Source organism: Monodelphis domestica, chromosome 7 (assembly GCF_027887165.1).
Source record: "Monodelphis domestica isolate mMonDom1 chromosome 7, mMonDom1.pri, whole genome shotgun sequence".
Classification (NCBI taxonomy): Eukaryota; Metazoa; Chordata; class Mammalia; order Didelphimorphia; family Didelphidae; genus Monodelphis; species Monodelphis domestica.
Genome location: NC_077233.1, coordinates 259,934,199 through 259,951,339, shown reverse-complemented (window position 1 = coordinate 259,951,339; position 17,141 = coordinate 259,934,199). Strand labels below are relative to the sequence as shown.

Genomic DNA, 17,141 nt, shown 5'->3' with positions numbered 1-17,141 from the left:
TTGTGAAGCATTCAGCACAATTCCTCACTTATTTCTTGTTGCTGTTCAAGTTGTGTCCAATTCTACATGATCCAATAGTCTTGGCAAGAATACTGGAATGGTTTTCCATTTCCTTCTCTAGTATGTCCTGGCACATAGTAGGTGCTATATAAATGCTTATTCTCTTCTCTATTCCTCACATATAAACACCACCTACACACTTAGGCTATCATAAAAAGAGGTGTTCGGGTATTAAAGTAGTTGTTCAACCAACATTCAGAAACCCTGGTGTCAAACATGCTTTGAAATATCACTGTTGGAGCATTAGATTTCCTTTATTTCTCAAAGCTACAGAATTAAACCAAGATTGCTTCAAAGAAACTATCTGGAAAAACTTTTTTTAAGACAAAATTCTCTTCTGAACAATTAATAAATAACAAACCTGTCAAACAATAATTTTTTCATGTCTTAGTATATGATAAGAATTAAATGGAATATGGAAAACAGTAACCTTGTGACCAAACCTAATGCAAAAATGAGATACTGAGTCAGAGCAATCCTTAAGAGTAGAAAGACTGGGGCACTGAACAAGTCTACGAACCAAGAAATTTTCCTATTACCTGTCATGGTGCCTGAAATTTCACTTTTAGAAATGTATTCCTTTGAGTTGTTTAGTCTTCAAGAATGGCCTCTGGAAAATAAAGTAACTATGGAAAAGCTAAAATATCAAGTTCTTTATCAGCCATTCATTTAGGGGAATTATGATGCTGAACATAAAGTAACCTGTTATGATTTTTTTTAAAAAGCATTACACTTGCATCTGGGAAAACCTGTGTTCAAATTCTGTCTCAGATGTTTACTATTCCTCTAAGTATGGGGAAGTCACTTAACCTATTTGAGTCTAAGGCAGCAGTCTAAGACCATAGGTGTTAGAAGGTTGCAGTCTGTTATCAGTGGCAGGAAATCACACAATAATAACCTGGAACTCTGATTTCATTAAAGTAAGGAACTCTCAATGGACAAATGCTTTTCATTGGTATAAACTACCTCTCAAAAGAAAAATCCTAATGACAGTTCACATCTGGATATCAAGTTACAGTTTACAAAGCACTTTCTTACACACTATCCCATTTACTTCTTGGATGAAGCCATTGCCTCAACATAAGAGAGAACTGGAAAGATGGTGGTAGAAGAGAAAGAAAATAAGCTTTTTTATGCACCTCGTATGTGCTAAAACCTTGTGCTAAAAACTTTACAAACATTTGATTCTCACAGTAACCCTGGGGTGATGGATACTAATATTGTACCCATTTTACAGTTGAGGAAACTAGGACAAAGATTAAGTGACTTCCCAAGTTCCCACAGCTACTGAGTATCTGAAGGCATATTTGTTCTCAGTCTTCCTTAACATCTTCCACTGTATCACAACTCACAGTCAGCACCAGAATCCTCGCTTCTAGTACCAAATCCACCACAAACTAGCTGCGTGTCCCTGAACAAGTTGCTCCACTGTTCTGAGACTCAGTTTCCTCCACATAAAATGGCATCGTGTTGAAGGAGTAGAATTAGATAAAGGATCTCTAAGCCTCCTTCACCCTTTGATGCATCATTATTCAAGCAAGGATAACAGAGGCAAATTTTCACCATATTTAAGGCAGATATTCTTCCTTTCCTTCTCTCCTTCCTTCTTGCACATGAGATTTCTGAAGTCCTATATTTGTCTGTTTTGATTTCTGTTGCAGCTAATTGGGGCATATGAAACAGTTATTTTTTATTGGCCTTCCTTGCTGTGTCTGGCTTTCCTCTTAGGACGTTTTGTGTACATGTTTGCAAAAGCCCTGAAGATTCATCTGGGTTTGGAGGTTCAAAAGGTGAGTAGTACCCATATCCACATCAATGCCATTTTTTAAAAAATACAGCCCGCTTTATGGTTGTCTATTTAAGATGCCTGTGTGCCCATGTACACAAGATATGTATGTCCACATGGATTATCTAAAATGTAGCCAGAATAATTATCCTTGGAATATTGCCCAACCCTTTTCAAGGGAGATTCCACTTCCTGCCTTGAGATAGAGACTGGACCATGAGTCTGATCACTTTTTTATCCAGCCTCTAAGAGAGGTTTTGTTGTGGTGGGTTGTTGTTCAGTTGTTTCAATCATCTGACTCTTTGTGATCCCATTTGGGATATTCTTGGCATTCAGTTTGCCAGTGGTTTGCCATTTCCTTCTCCAGCTCCCTTTACAGATGAGGAAACTAAAACAAATAGGATAAAGTGACTTACCTGCTATCATATAGCTCATAGGAATCTGAGGCAGATTTAAATTTTGGAGTATGAGTCTTCCTGAATCCAGGGCTGATACTCTATCCACTGAGCCACCTAGCTGCCTCCTCTAAGAAAGGTACTGGATTTGAATTCTATACATCTTTCCCCCAAAATGTTGCTGATATAGGTTCAAAATAACAGCCACTTCCTTAAGCAGAGAAGATAACCCCACTTACGCTAACTGGCATGGATGCCCCCACTGAATGCTGGTTACTCAAAAGACCATCAAAATTGTAAGTGCCAAGGAAATTCATTTATTCACTCAAAAGGGCAAAGACAAATTGGAAAAGTTTCAAATATTTGAGTGTACCAGAAAAATACACAGGAGAGAATGAGTCCTTCGTATGAAAGAGCTTAAACCAAGAGATGTCATTCAAAGAGACATGTTCTCTGTATCTTTGTCTCTCTCCAAAGCATCTTTCTCATCTCTTCTTTCTCTCCCTGTCTCTTCTCTCTCCATCTCCTCTCTCTTTTTCTCTCTCTCTTCTTTCTTCTCATCCCATATCTCTTCTTTCTCCTCTTGCTCTTTTCTCTCTCCATCTTTTCTTTCTTTTTCTCTTTTCTTCTCATTCTCTCTTCTCTTTTTTCCTCATCTCATTTCTTCTTGCTCTTTTTCTGTCTCTCCATCACTTCTTTCTCTCTCTCTCTCTCTCTCTCTCTCTCTCTCTCTCTCTCTCTCTCTCTCTCTCTATCTCTCTCTCTCTCTTTCTCTCTCTTTGTGTGTGTGTGTGTCTCTCCTCTCTTATGCCTCTGTCTCTTTATCTCTGTCTCTCAGAGAATGTCTCTCCTCCCAAAAGGTATTGTACCAACACTACCCCAATTTGGCATCAGAATTCTCTGTACTAATTGGGAGTCTCCTCCTCCATGTGCAGCACCATGCAAAATGCCCCAGGCTTAGAAACATCTTCTCTATTACATAGCCTTCCCCTCATCTTTCTTATCACACCAGACAAATGGCCCCTTTTCATCACCTTTCCCCAATTATTTGGTGAGCCAGAGCAAACAATCAGTCCTTATAGACCAAGACAAAGTCTTCCCTCCTTTATAGACCAATAAAATAGACCAATTTCAGTTGTTTCTGACATCTTATATGTAGGTTTTCCCATATCTCCCAACAGACAGAGCATTTGCCTAACTCAGAAAGAATCATAATTAAGACAGTGTGACAGGGGCTTTGTTCAGAGTACCGAATTTAGAAGGTACTAATAGTGCCTTTAATCTTTCATCGGGGAAAAATAAATGAACTCAGCATCAAGTTAGCAAGAATATTTTCTTAAAATAAGAAACTACCACAAGACTCATTTCCTATCTCATCCAGGTATAAACTTCTTACCTCTCCCCTAATTGGGAGCCTCCTGCTTCCCTTGCATCCACAGCTGCTTTGGGATGTCTGGGGCATCAGCCACTGTTGCCCTGCAACTGAATATCTAAGGACACTTAGATAGTGCTTGTCCCAGGTACATAAATCGTTACTCACAGCTCTGGTCCCCAGTAATTGTTGAGGATGAACCCTGTGGGTTATAAACATCACAGCATGTGTGTGTAAGACTTAGGAAACAGCTCAATGTAATGAAAAGAAGGCTGGGTTTTGACTCCAACCACCTGAACTGAAATTCTATCTCCAGTACTTACTCGGTTGATACTGATCATGTCTTCAGTTTCTAAATCAATGAAGTGGAATGAGAATACTTGTTCTATTAGCTACCTCACGGAATCCTTGTGAGGAAAGGACTGTAAAAACCTCAAAGCACTGTAGCCACAGGGACAGGGATTATGATGATCAATTTCCTAATTAGCTAGTAATTAACTACTCTGGATAGTTAGAAGTAAGAGTAGGCTGGAGAAGACGTTTTAAATGTTACCTGGGCTCCTTTAAGCTAGAGAGAAGAATTTCCGGTAGGTCATGGGTAAAGAATTCCTAGCCCTCCCTAGTAAAGGGCAGTTGGAAAAACCGAGACACTCTGGAGCTTGCTCCTGGAGAGTGGGTGTCTAGAGTTTGATGAACATCTTACATCTGAGAAGATTTTGAGGGGGATAGTGGTGAAGCTGTTCCTTGGAATACCACAGGGGGCAGCAGAGAACAACAGAGACCACCATCGCGGTAGCCTGTCAGAAATTGAGTAGAAGCTGACTGACTGGGCAGATACAGAGACACAGTCAAGCAGGAAATCTATTATATAACTAAAGGAGTTTTAGAAGAATTATAATTAGCTTAGCTTAGTAAGATAGACATATTAAATAAATAGTAAAGGAGTTAAGTTAGGCCTGATTTTATCAGGCGAGAAGAAGTCCTTTGCAGGACAGAGGATTTTTTTTAGTATTGATTAGTTCAGGGAAAAATAGATTTGACAACTCCTATCCTGACCTATTTCTAAATCCTGGATCCTGTCCCTGTTTCTTCTTATAGTTTAAATAAATAGGTTTTATAGTAGTTGTCTCCTACCAATTTCATCTACCGACAGAACCAGCTAGGCTATAATAGCTGTATTGATACTAATCAATACCAACTGACAGTGAACTGGCCAAAATCAATTACAAGATCAATATCCATCACAACAGGATGAGACTTATAATTTAATTATAGAAAAACTCCCGGATGAAGCAACTCTCTTTTTAATGCAAATTGCCATTTTTTACTCAAATTAGAGTCTGACAGAGATGCCTGGAGGTTAAGTGACTTGTTCAGGTCACTATGTGTCAGAGGGGCACTGTCTTCCTGGATTCAAGGTTTGCTCTCTCCACTAAGCAACTCTGCTTATCACTCTCTTTACCAGCATTTATGTCAATGTGAGTTACTGTCACAGGATAACCAAGTGCTGTAGAGAATAGAATTTCTGGCATTAAAAATAACTATTTATGAATTTTCCCTCATTGTTCATTCTACTCTTTCCCCACACTCATAAAGTTTTAGCTCCTAGAAGCTCTCAGAAGGATCATGGAGATTGTAGGGTGGGGTCTTCAGCTTTATCTTTTTTATTCAGAAAAGATTTCCATTCTGGGACAATAACACACATTGAAAAAAATGCTGACATTTTGGAAGTTTCAATTCTCCAGTTCCAAGGAATATTAGGGGAATTTGGGTAGATGAGCAGACAAACAACTGGAGTATTTTTCTTCCTTATTTCTGCATAGAATATAGAAATCTGTTGCCAGAGGCAACTAAGGTGCTATAAAAAGGTGAGAGAAGGTGGGGGAAATTACTTCATTTAAGCATTGCAGCAATTTTCAGAAATAGGGAGAAATCTTAGCAGGTTAGGGACATAAGGTAAAAGCAACAAATGATAAACTTCATAGGGAAACAAGAGAATAATGGTCTTTTCATGGAGCAGATAGATGGCACATTAAATAGAATGTGGGGCCTGGAAGCAAGAAGACCTAAGTTCAAATATGGCCTCACATACTTAGTAGCTGTGGGAGCTGAACAACTCACTCAACTTTTCTGCCTCAGTTTATTCAAATGTAAAATGGGGGAAATGATTGCTCCTATTCCCCAGGTACATACAAGATATTTTCAGAATTGGTGGAAGGTAATCTATATGGCTTGGTGGATAAAGCACTGGGCCAGGTGTCAGGAAGACCCAAATTCAAATCCAGACTCAGACATTTGCTACTGTGATCCTGGACAAATCACTCAACCTCTGTTGCCTTAATCTACTGGAGAAGGAAATGGCAAACCACTCCCATATCTTTGCCAAGAAAACCTCATATATAGTACAATCCATGGGGTCATAAAGAGCTGAATATAAATGAATGGTTTAACTACAACAATAATCACCTAAAGGGGGAAGGCATTAGTTGCAAAGGGGCCCTGTAAAGAGAGTCAAAAAAGACCTACTAGGGGGCAGCTGGGTAGCTCAGTGGATTGAGAGTCAGACCTAGAGATTGGAGGTCCTAGGTTCAAATCTGGCCTCAGACACTTCCCAGCTGTGTGACCCTGGGCAAGTCACTTAACCCCCATTGCCTAGCCCTTACCACTCTTCTACTTTGGAACAAATACACAGTATTGATTCCAAGACGGAAGGAAGGTAAAGGTTTTTTTTTGCTTTTCTTTTTGTTTTTTAAAGAAAGACCTCCTATAGATGGTGTGTTTTGAGCAGAGTCTTGAAAGAAGTCAGAGAAACTAGTAAGGTAGAGGTGAAAATGGAAAGCATTCCAGGCATTGGAAGTAGCCAGTGAAAAATCACCAGGTTGAAGATGGAGTATCCCATGTGAAAAATAGCAAATTAGCCAGTATAACTGGAGCATGGAGTGCAGAGAAGGGAATAAAGTATTAGGAGACTAAAAAGGTAAAAACCCTTCTCCTTTTCTCATAGGAAGAAAGCTCTTTTCTAGAAGTTCATCAAGCTGAACATGTGAAACAACTCATGAGGAAACCACCAGAACAGTAAGATTCAGTTTTTGATCTCAAGCTTAAATAGGCTCTCTGAGACTTCTAATGTTCATCATTCTTCCCTATGATTCTGAAATAAGGACCCTTCCTAGATGGATGTGAGATGATACAATACACCTAGGAACCTCCACAGGGCCAGTAAAGCACAAACAGTAAAACAAAGTTTATTAAGGGTAGGGAAATTATAAATACAGTCCTAAATCTGTCCAATTATATCTCCTCCCCCCAATCTATGCCTTCCCTCATGGGGCTCACTCTTCTGTTCTTCTCAAGCCCTTCTTATATTTTCCTGCTCTTATCTTAAAAAAACCCAAAAGTTATCTGACTCTAAACTCATCTACATACTAGGGATTGACAAAAAGAGGAAAAGGAAAGGATTCATAGTTGAAACTTGAGCCCTTACCTAAAGCCTGGGGTTGGCTGCACTATATAACCCAAAGTCTCAGGTGGCAATCTTTGGATTACCTTGGCCAAGAGGATATCTGGCAGATAGATCACTGGCAGATGGTCTCTGTGCTCAGGGAAAACAGTTCACTCCAAAGCATATTCTCAACCAAGGAGTCACTAATCTCTCCACAAGATTATGATAACTAAGGAAAAATCTGTCAGAGCAAAATCTCCTTCTTCCAGCTCAGTGGGAAAAGAGCAGACAGTGAAATGACAGTTAATGCCAGTACAAAACTACCACAATCCTTCTCCCCTCAGAATTTTGTCCCAGGGCATGTATCCAAATTCTCCTCTTTTTCCCTTAAAGCTAGTTCATGAAATTTACTCTATCCCTTACCTACATTTCTATAATTCTTGGGAGGAAGGGTTGGCTCAATGGCATCTCATCCTCCCCAAATAATCCTTTATAGACTCTCTTCTTCTTTTTTTTTCTTTTGAATGTCAATGAATACCTCACTTGAGCTAAAACAGCAGGACTCAGAAATTTTCTTATGTACTTTACTACATTATACCAACTCTACATAGCTCTAGAGTCTAGAGAATAGGAAAAGTCACACAGAATCCCTTCTCTATCTCCATTTTTCCCCAGGCAGTTTGCAGACTAGTCTCCTGTAGTATAGTTTAAAACATAACCATTTAAACTTTTATGTATTTTTGCCACATGAAAATTATACAGTCATTATACATGTAATAAATATAAATTATGGCATTTAATGAAAACACAATTCAATAAGCTTTTATTAAATGATATGACTATGATACAGACAAAAAAAGCCAAGACATTTCTTGCCCTCAAGGAACTTTTATTCTACTCTGGAAAACAAGATTTACACAGATAAGTAAATACATGTATATATGCATATATGTAGAGAGAGATACAGAAACAAAGACAGAGAGACAGAGACAAAGACAGAGACAGAGGAGGATAGAACTATCAGAAATTGAAGAACAAGTTCAAAAAAGGTCCATATAAGAAGGGCCCCCAATTTTGGATTAGCTAAATAAAGCCCTGCTCAAATGCCCAGACTGTCCCCATTGAACTCTGGCATGCCACATGATGTCAAGAAATGTTCTGTGAGGGACAGCTAAGTGACACAGTGGATAAAGAAATAGATCTAGAGATGGGAGGACCTAGGTTCAAATCTAGCCTCACACGTTTCTTAGTTGTGTGACCCTGGGCAAGTCATTTAACCCCAATTGCCTAACTCTTACCACTCTTCTGCCTTAGAACCAACTTGATTCTAAGACAGAAAGTAAGGAATTTTTTAAAAGAAATATTCTGTGAGAAAATGCCAATGCTAACAATATTTCTCCCCAAAAATGATTAAATATGAAATTATTTGTACATCAGAAATATTTACTGCATATGACAATTGTGGAAGGGGAGCAAGGTAAGGATACAGCTCTCACTTTCCCTATTTTGCTTTACGATTTCCCTAATTCTCCTATATCCTCAAACCATTACACATTTCTGGAACAGCATCTGCAGTTGATGGCAACATATCTCAAGCCCCAAATCAAATTAGTTTGGAAACCCAGTCTCAACCATAGCTTCTCAGGTTCATGTGACAAAGGTTATTCAGCTTTGTACTAACTAAATGAGAAGCTGTTTTCAATGTCCAATGAGCTAGTGTTTAATTTTAAAAAGAAGAGAGAGATGAAAGTAGCCTATGTCATTGAGAATGAAGAAAAGGAAGGATGGAAGCAAGGTTTTATTAAACACCTACTATGTGCCAAGGACTTTATCAATATTTTCTTAATAATGGGAGCATCAAGAAGTCATGAAAAATAGTAAAAGTACCAGAAAATTAGTGATGGATAATTTTTTAAACCCTCACCTTCCATCTTAGAATTGATACTGTATATTAGTTCCAAGGCAGAAGAGCAGTAAGGGCTAGGTAATGAGGGTTAAGTGACTTCCTCAGGGTTATACAGTTAAGAAATTTATGAGGTCAGATTTGAACCCAGGACCTCACGTCTTTAGGTCTGGCTCTCAATCCACTGAGCCACCCAACTTTTCCCTCTGCCTTTCTTTGTAATCCCAGCAGTTGGTATAGTGCCTGGAACATAGTAGAAACTTCATGTTTTATTGAATGACCTTTTTCTCTGACATTACATATTACTATACTAGCTTTGTCATAAGAGTTGGCAAACAAAAGCACTACCCTACTTAGATGCTAAAGATGGCATCTTAGCAAAATGGAAAGGGTAAAATATAATGATATCATATTTTATAGCACCTTGGATTTTTCAAAGCATATAACTCACGTGTGATTTCATAAGCATCATAGAATGCTCAAGTATCCATCCTTTACTTGCATTTCCTAAGCACGCTTCCCATGGACTTGGGTACTATAGGGGCATTGAGGTAGCCTATAACAAAAGTTTCTACAGACAGGTAACGAGTATAGAGAAGTAGCAGGATTTCACAAAAATTCCCCTTTAGCGTTAACACAAGAAACAGAACCCAACATCCACATGATGAAGGAAAAGGGCATGGTTTTAAAAAACAATGATTTACTATTAATTCATCCCCCTCAGATATATGTGGGTTTATTTATCTACAGGGAGGAAGAAAAATCCTGGTTCCAACGTAGGATCTATGAATGGGATCCATATTTTCAATTCCCAAGTCGAATGATTGGTTCTACCGTGCTAGCCTTTATCTGCTTATATCTTGTAAGTAAATCGATCCTTGTCTAGCCCACACATATCGAAAGGCACAATCATTTTACTTTTTCCCAACATTTTGTTTTATTTAATTCCAAATTAAAAAAAAAAAAAACAAATAAAGCCAGTATTTCTGTATACAAAGAAAAAGATGATTGCACAAAAATGAAGTCACAAATCTCTTATGTTTAGCTTATTTTTCTTTATATCTACATAGTAAATCCCTCAAACACGATCACTTTAAGTCATAGGAATGCTATTGAGAAATTGTGTCAGAGGTGAGTTTCTTTTAATATTTTTGTTTCAAATGTCCTAAGCCTTAAGAATTTCCATTCAAGATGTGAAATTGAGTACAGTTATCTCTGAGTTCCTAACCATGTGAATGTCTCAATTCAATTCAGTTCAGGCTCTGATCTAAAATGTCTTTGTAAATAGTATGGGCCATTTACGGTTGATATTTTAAACTTTCATCTCAGAAAGGGGCAGCTAAGTGGTACAGTGGATAGAGTGCCAGATCTAGGAGGCCAGGGAGACTCATCTTCCTGAGTTCAAATCTAACTTCAGACACTTAGTAGTTGTGTGACTCGGGCAAGTCACTTAACCCTGCTTACCTCAGTTTCCTCATATGTAAAATGAGCTGGAGAAGGAAATAGGGAGGGAAAATCACTCCATGAAAACTTCACTGCCATGAAAACACCAAATGGGTTCACAGAGAATTGGATATGATTGAAACAAATGAACAACAACAAAAATCTCAAACATAGTATTGCTTAAAACATTGCCAGGTAAACATAGCAGAGTAACCCCTTACTGTCATGATCATATTGAAAAAGATTTGGGGACTTTAATGAGCAGCAAGCTCAAGATCAGTCAATGGATTGTATGGCAGTCCATGTAGTCTTGGGGTTCACTGAGAAGTATAGCTTCCTTGGAAGTTCATTCTTAGCATCCTCTGCTGGTTCTTCATCCAAATCATGCCCCCTAGTTCTAGGGGATCCCCAATATTCTCTCCTAGGCTCTCCCAGGACTCAGAAATTTTCTTATGTACTTTACTACATTATACCAACTCTACATAGTTCTAGAGTCTAGAGAATAGGAAAAGTCACACAGAATCCCTTCTCTATCTCTATCTTGCTATCCTCATCACTTCCAAATGGTTTAATGACCATTACTATACAGATGGCTCTCAGGCTCAGTTTTTCCCCTGAACTTCAATCCCTTATCACCCATTATATATTGGATGTTTCAAACTGGATGGCCCAGAGACATCTCAAACTCAACTAAGTTAACATAGAACTCATTATCTTTCACTTCTTCCAGACTTCCCTGTTTGTGTCATTGCCTAATCTAATAGTATTTTTTTTTCAGGCCAAAGACACTACTATTTATTCATTCATTCTTTCATTCTCTCGGGTTCATAATCTTGGCTTTATCTGAGACTCCTCACTCTCACACCAAATAGTCATGGCCAAATCTTCTTCCTCCATAATATCTCTCAACTGACCCCTTTTCCCTACTCACACAACTATCCCTTTAGTTCAAGCCCTCATCAGCTCTTTTCTAGATTACCGCAAAGGTCTGCTATCTGATCTTTTCTCAAGTCTCCCCACTACAATCCATCCTTCCTACCGCTGTCAAAGTAATTTTCTTGAGAATAGATCTGACCGTGTCATTCCCCTACTCAATCAACTCTACTGGTTCCCCCTTGCTTCTAGGATAATATATAAATTCCTCTGTTTAGCTTTTAAAGCCCTTCCCAAGCAGGCCTCCCTGGACATTACTCTGCCTCCTGCACTCTAGGATCCAAGGAAACGAGCTTTTATCTCTGTTCCTCGTACATGACAACTCTCATCTTTGACCCTTCGTACAGGCTTTCTGTCAGGTCTATAATCTATTCTCTCCTTGATTCTATTTCATAGACTCCCTGTTTTCTTTCTTACTTATGGTTCAAGCACTTTAACATGAACCATTCCTGACAACTACTTCAGTCCTCCCTCCGTAACTTGTTTAGTCATTTCTTTCAATCATGTCTGACTATGACCCCATTTGGGGTTTTCTTGGCAGAGACACTGGAGTGGTTTGCCATACCTTCTCTAGAGCATCCTATAGATGAGGAAACTGAGGTAAATAAGGTTAAGTGATTTTCCCTGGGGCACACAGTTAGCATTTGAGGTCAGATTTGAACAAAGAAGATGAGTCTTCCTGATTCCAAACATGATGCTCTATTCACTACACCATCTAGCTGCTCACAAAGGTTGACATGTCAGAAGTGGGGCTATCTACCTACCCTAACTACCTAGCACTTATCTCCTTTATATTAATTCTGCATATTATTAAACAGGTATTTGTTGTCTCTTCCATTAGAATGTAAGCTCCTTAGGAGAGGAATTGCTTTATTTATTGTATTTGTATCCCCAGTGCACAGCATCATGCTTGCTTAATTTTATTGATTGAACAACTGATAGGATGGAAAAATACAGAGGAGGCCAATCAAAGTGCTTTGAGGCCTCGTGTACATGCCTAATAAAATAATAATAACAACAATAACAATACTATTTAGCATTTATATAATGCTTTGTAGTTTAAATATCACTTCACAAATATCTTACTTTCTTCTCACAACACTAGGAGATAGGTGGTATTATTGTCCCCATTTTAAGAAGAGAAAACCAAGGCAGATGGAGGATAAATGTCTTGCTTAAGGTCACCCAGCTTTTATGTATCTGAGGCCACATTTGAAATCAGGTCTTTCTGATTCTAGGGCCAGTACTGTACCCCCTAGGAGTGAGTAAAGGAACTTGATACATGAGTCATATAGAAATAGGTTTTGCATGGCTGGATATCTACAACATATATCATATTTTTTATAGTCTCAATGGAGGGAAGGAAGAGAATTTGGAACTCAAAAAATTTTAAAGGAATGTTAAAAATGGTTTTTACATGTATTTGGAAAAATGAGATTTAAAAAAATAAGAGTTTGATATCATGCATCCCACCCTGTACTCTCCCAAATAACGAGACACACTTAACCTGCGGAAAAGAAGATCCAGGGAAGACATAATTGCTGCTTTCAAAAATCTCAAGGTTGGTAAGGTAGAAATGGATTAGTTCTATTTGTTTGGACTTGAAACTGATAACTAGTTAAGTAATAAGCAGACATTGAAAGGAGGCAAATTAAAGCTTCCAAAAATAAAATGGTAAAAGTGGAAGGGATTGCTTCACATGTGGTATATTTCTCTTCTCTGGAAGTCTTCAAGCAAGACTGGGTGACTATTTTTCAAGAAGACATTAGAGGTAACTAGATTGATAGGGTCTAGCTGTCTCACTCCCTCTCCACTCTGAAATTCTATATCAGATATATGGAACGAATGTGAAAAGCCAGCTGGCATAATACTTATGAAGAAAGGAAATGTCCCTGGGACGGTAATAATGATACTAATAAATGTGTTAGTAAGGAGGATACTGCTGTGTGTACTTTGCTAGATGTTTACAAAGTACTCTAGTTCTCCTCCTTGAAGGAAAGTTCAGGATTGAACCTCCCACTGGGCTCAGTGCACAGAATTGCCTTGGGGACTATTATTTATATATATATATATATATATATATAATCTATTTATTTGTATTATATAGTTAAATATAAGGATTAATATAACAGGATGCCTTAATTCGTTCTAAGGGAACTAAATTCTCCACCCACTTTCCTTTCACCACGAGGTGAAATTCTTCTGGTCTTGGGAATTTACCCAAGCTATTCTTCCAAACTCCTTATCAATAACTAGACCCCAAACCACTATCTAACTAGGCTAACTAAATCCTTATATAGAAGGAAAATGATCTATATTAGGGGTGTCTCCACCAAGTATACAAAGACAGAGAGCCAAAATGTCAGAGGCTCACTGTACAGGTCTTCTGATCTTTCTTCCTCCAAACAAAATTGTCACAGCAGCAGGTATGAGACAGTCTTCTTCCTGATGTTTCTCACAGTGAGGAAAGTGAACTCCAAGATATTCCTTTCACCTCACAGACTGGGCTAAGGTCAGAGAGAGAGCAGAGCTGGCTAATCCCCACAGTAGCCAGGGATTAACTGACTCACAACTCTTCTTACCCCTCCCCCTTTTAATTCCAAACTGGCCCAGAATTCTTTCTGGGTCAGCCACTCTTCAGCCTCTGAAACAACTTTCCAAAATTCCTTAACTTATCAAAACCTTATCAGTATATTACTAATTTCCTCTCTCCAGGACCCACTTTGTCTTTAATGGTGACTGTGTGAGTACAGTCACACCTAGCCATCTTCAGCAATGCTTCACGTCCTATTTTTGTGTCATCTGCCCTTAAATTTCACTCTGAACCATTGGACTTCCAGAGGTCAGACCCTCAGAGTTTTAATCCATTCAGCTTTGGGCCCATGCTGCCCTGACTGCCAGCCCAGCCATATTTCACATTCTCCACCCACTATTTTCTTCTCCTGGCACATTCCAGGCCAATGGACTGAGTATGCGAGTGCAGATTCTCACGGTCCATTACATACATCTCTCTGACCTCAGTCATGCTTCGTGTCCTGGCCATCTTCTTTCTATCTGCCCTGCTAGTGTTACTGCACTCACCTGATTCCTGGACTTCCCGAGATCACATGCCCCAGGGAACTCAATACATTCATCTTTGAAATGTCCACCTTAGGAAACTTGCTCCCTTGATTCACCGACTATCTAAGTACAAAGTCACATCTCACTAATCATTTTCTTACCTCCTGATATACATATTCTCCCTTTGCTGCCTCCCCCACCCTGGCTTTCCACCTTTTGCTCTGGCCTCCATTGTCAAATCCAGATTGCTATTGCTCCCAGAAAGAGCACACCATTCCTCTGGCTCTAGTCTCCATCCCTGTGACTTCCCAGACTAACATACCCTCCCTGGCCTCCTTTACCCCATATAAGCTGCCTCTCCCCTTTAGGATAATAGTTCTTAGAGAACAGAGACTATCTCATTTTTCTATTTGTTACCCAAGGAGTAAGCACTTCCTGCATTGTTTTTCATTCATTCTTTCTTAGATCCAGTTCAACCTTCTTGCCTGTGCACATCATTTTGGACTCTGATTTGTATCTGAAGTGTTAGTTTTCCCCCCTTATGTTCCTATTTAATCAACACACCCTTATTTCTTTCTCTTAAATCTGTCAAAAATGCTCAGTAGAATGCAGGCAAATACAAATTTCTGGAGTTCTCCATTAGGCATCTTCCTCCAAGTTAACACTGGCCTATTGATTACTATTGTTTGGGTCTGGTCAAATCATCCTTGGTGAGGGGATGGGAAGTAGGAAAAAGCTAAAAAGAAGACTCCTATCTCACTCAGATCTCTCTAAAGCTTTATTCAAACAAACACAACTGGAGTTTCCCTGAGCTGAAATTAACTCACCACTTTCATTTCTCCTCCCCATCCACCACCCTCATTCATAAAAGAGCAAGAAACCCCAGGAGGGGCGTGGTTTCTCCCTAGCACGGGATTGGTCCTCTCAGGACCAATTCCACTCCAGGAAATAGAGGTCCCTCCCCCATCATGGGACCATTCAAGACCAATCCCACACCAGGAAGTAGGAGGGACCCTTGAGGCACTCTGGGGGATGGAGTTCCCCACTCCCGCCCCACAACATTTTGAAACTCACAGGAGGAAACAAGCTCTAGACAAAAGAGTGCTGGAGGTACTTAGAAGAGCTGGATTCAAATTCTGACTGAGCCACTTACTCATTATATACTTGTAAAATGTGAAAATTGACTGGATGACCTCAAAGGTCTCTTCCTGGTATAAATTCTATGAGTCTACCCACCTAATACCATTATCATCTAACCCACATCTCTACACTTTGTTCACAAGGAGTATGTGGTACTTATCAGATATTTTTCTATAATGAGGTGTGTTAAATCTATAGTATTTTCCGTTAGCTGCTTAGTCCAGTAATCTTGCCAAAAAGAGAAGGAATGAGTTGTGCTGCATAACTCGTTCTTTTTGTTATTGTTCATCTTTTGAGTCTAGCTCTGTGACCCCATTTGGGTATCTTTTTTGGCAAAGATTCTAGAGTGGTTTGCTATTTCCTTCTCCAGCTCATTTTACAGATGAGGAACTGAAGCCAAAAAGGGTTAAATGACTTCCCTAGGGTCACACAACTAGTAAGTGTCTGAGATTAAATTTGGACTCAGGAAGATGAGTCTTCCTGGCTTCAGGCCCAGGACTCTATCCACTGTACCACCTAGCTCTCCTAGATGATGCTATCTGGCTCTTAGCAATCATTGCTTCCTTTTCTGAATATTAAAACTACTACCAAGACCACTCCATCTCAGTCACTTTTCCTGAATCATTATCCATTTCCTACCTGTTTAATAGGTGTGCCCCCCAACAAGATTCTGTTCTAAAACCTCTTTCAGGGATCTTATTAACTTACAAAGGTATAATTCTTATCTCTTTAAGATGGATTCCAAATCATTCATGATCTCTCTCTAGGCTCACATCACTAGAATACCTGCTTTCACCTGGATGTCCTATCAACACTTCAAACTCAAAGCATACAAAATGGAACTCATTCTTTCTTCTCCCTAACCTATCCCCCTTCCTGGTTTCTGGCAAGGACACCAGTACAAGTCATCCAAATCCACAACATCAGAATCACCCTAGATTTTTGTTTCCCTCATCCCAGCCCTTTATCCATATCCAGTTGCCAAGTCTTGTAGATTCTAACTTCATAACATCCCTTACATCAATTGCCTATACAGAGTCACTATCCTCGTTTCATCTTCTCTCCTCTTTCACCTGAACTATTTTAATAATCTCTTTACTGGTCTTCCTGCTTTCAACTTTGTGAGAATTAAAATTGATATACAATAACTCAAGTATTATATTTATAGGATTTATTAAAATAAAAACTAGAGTTAAAAGGGAGCTAACTCAAGCAGTGGTCTCTAGAAAAAAGAGAAAGAGGGAGGAGTCCCAGAAATTTTATAAACAATACAATAAAGACTCACGTAAAGGAAGGGAAAAGGATGCTGGGAAATAAAAAAAGGAATTCTGAAGAAAATAGTTCAAAGGTAGAAAATTTCTACTTATACAGCTCTTCTTCTCCATGTTTGGCAGAGCTGCCAAATAACTATTCCTGAGATTCATATTTGACCATGTCATTCCCCTGCTTCAAATCATTAATGTCTCCCTATTGCCTAAAATACAAATTTATCTAGGTTTTGAGTGACAATGTATGTATAACACAGTGAAATTACTTGTCAAATCCGGGAGTGGGGAGGGAAGAAAGGAGGGGGAAAATAGGAATCGTGTAACCATGGGAAAAAAAAA

At 39.0% G+C, this 17,141-nt stretch overlaps 1 protein-coding gene across 1 annotated transcript in view; it reads left to right on the top strand.

The window, feature by feature from the left end:
* Positions 1–17,141, top strand: part of LOC100019688 (stimulated by retinoic acid gene 6 protein-like) — a 79,001-nt gene that overhangs the window by 30,552 nt on the left and 31,308 nt on the right. The window contains exons 7-9 of the mRNA XM_056806692.1: positions 1,722–1,850; positions 6,618–6,688; positions 9,709–9,820. Of these exons, the coding sequence (XP_056662670.1) occupies positions 1,722–1,850; positions 6,618–6,688; positions 9,709–9,820 (312 nt within the window). The remainder of the gene's footprint in view (positions 1–1,721; positions 1,851–6,617; positions 6,689–9,708; positions 9,821–17,141) is intronic.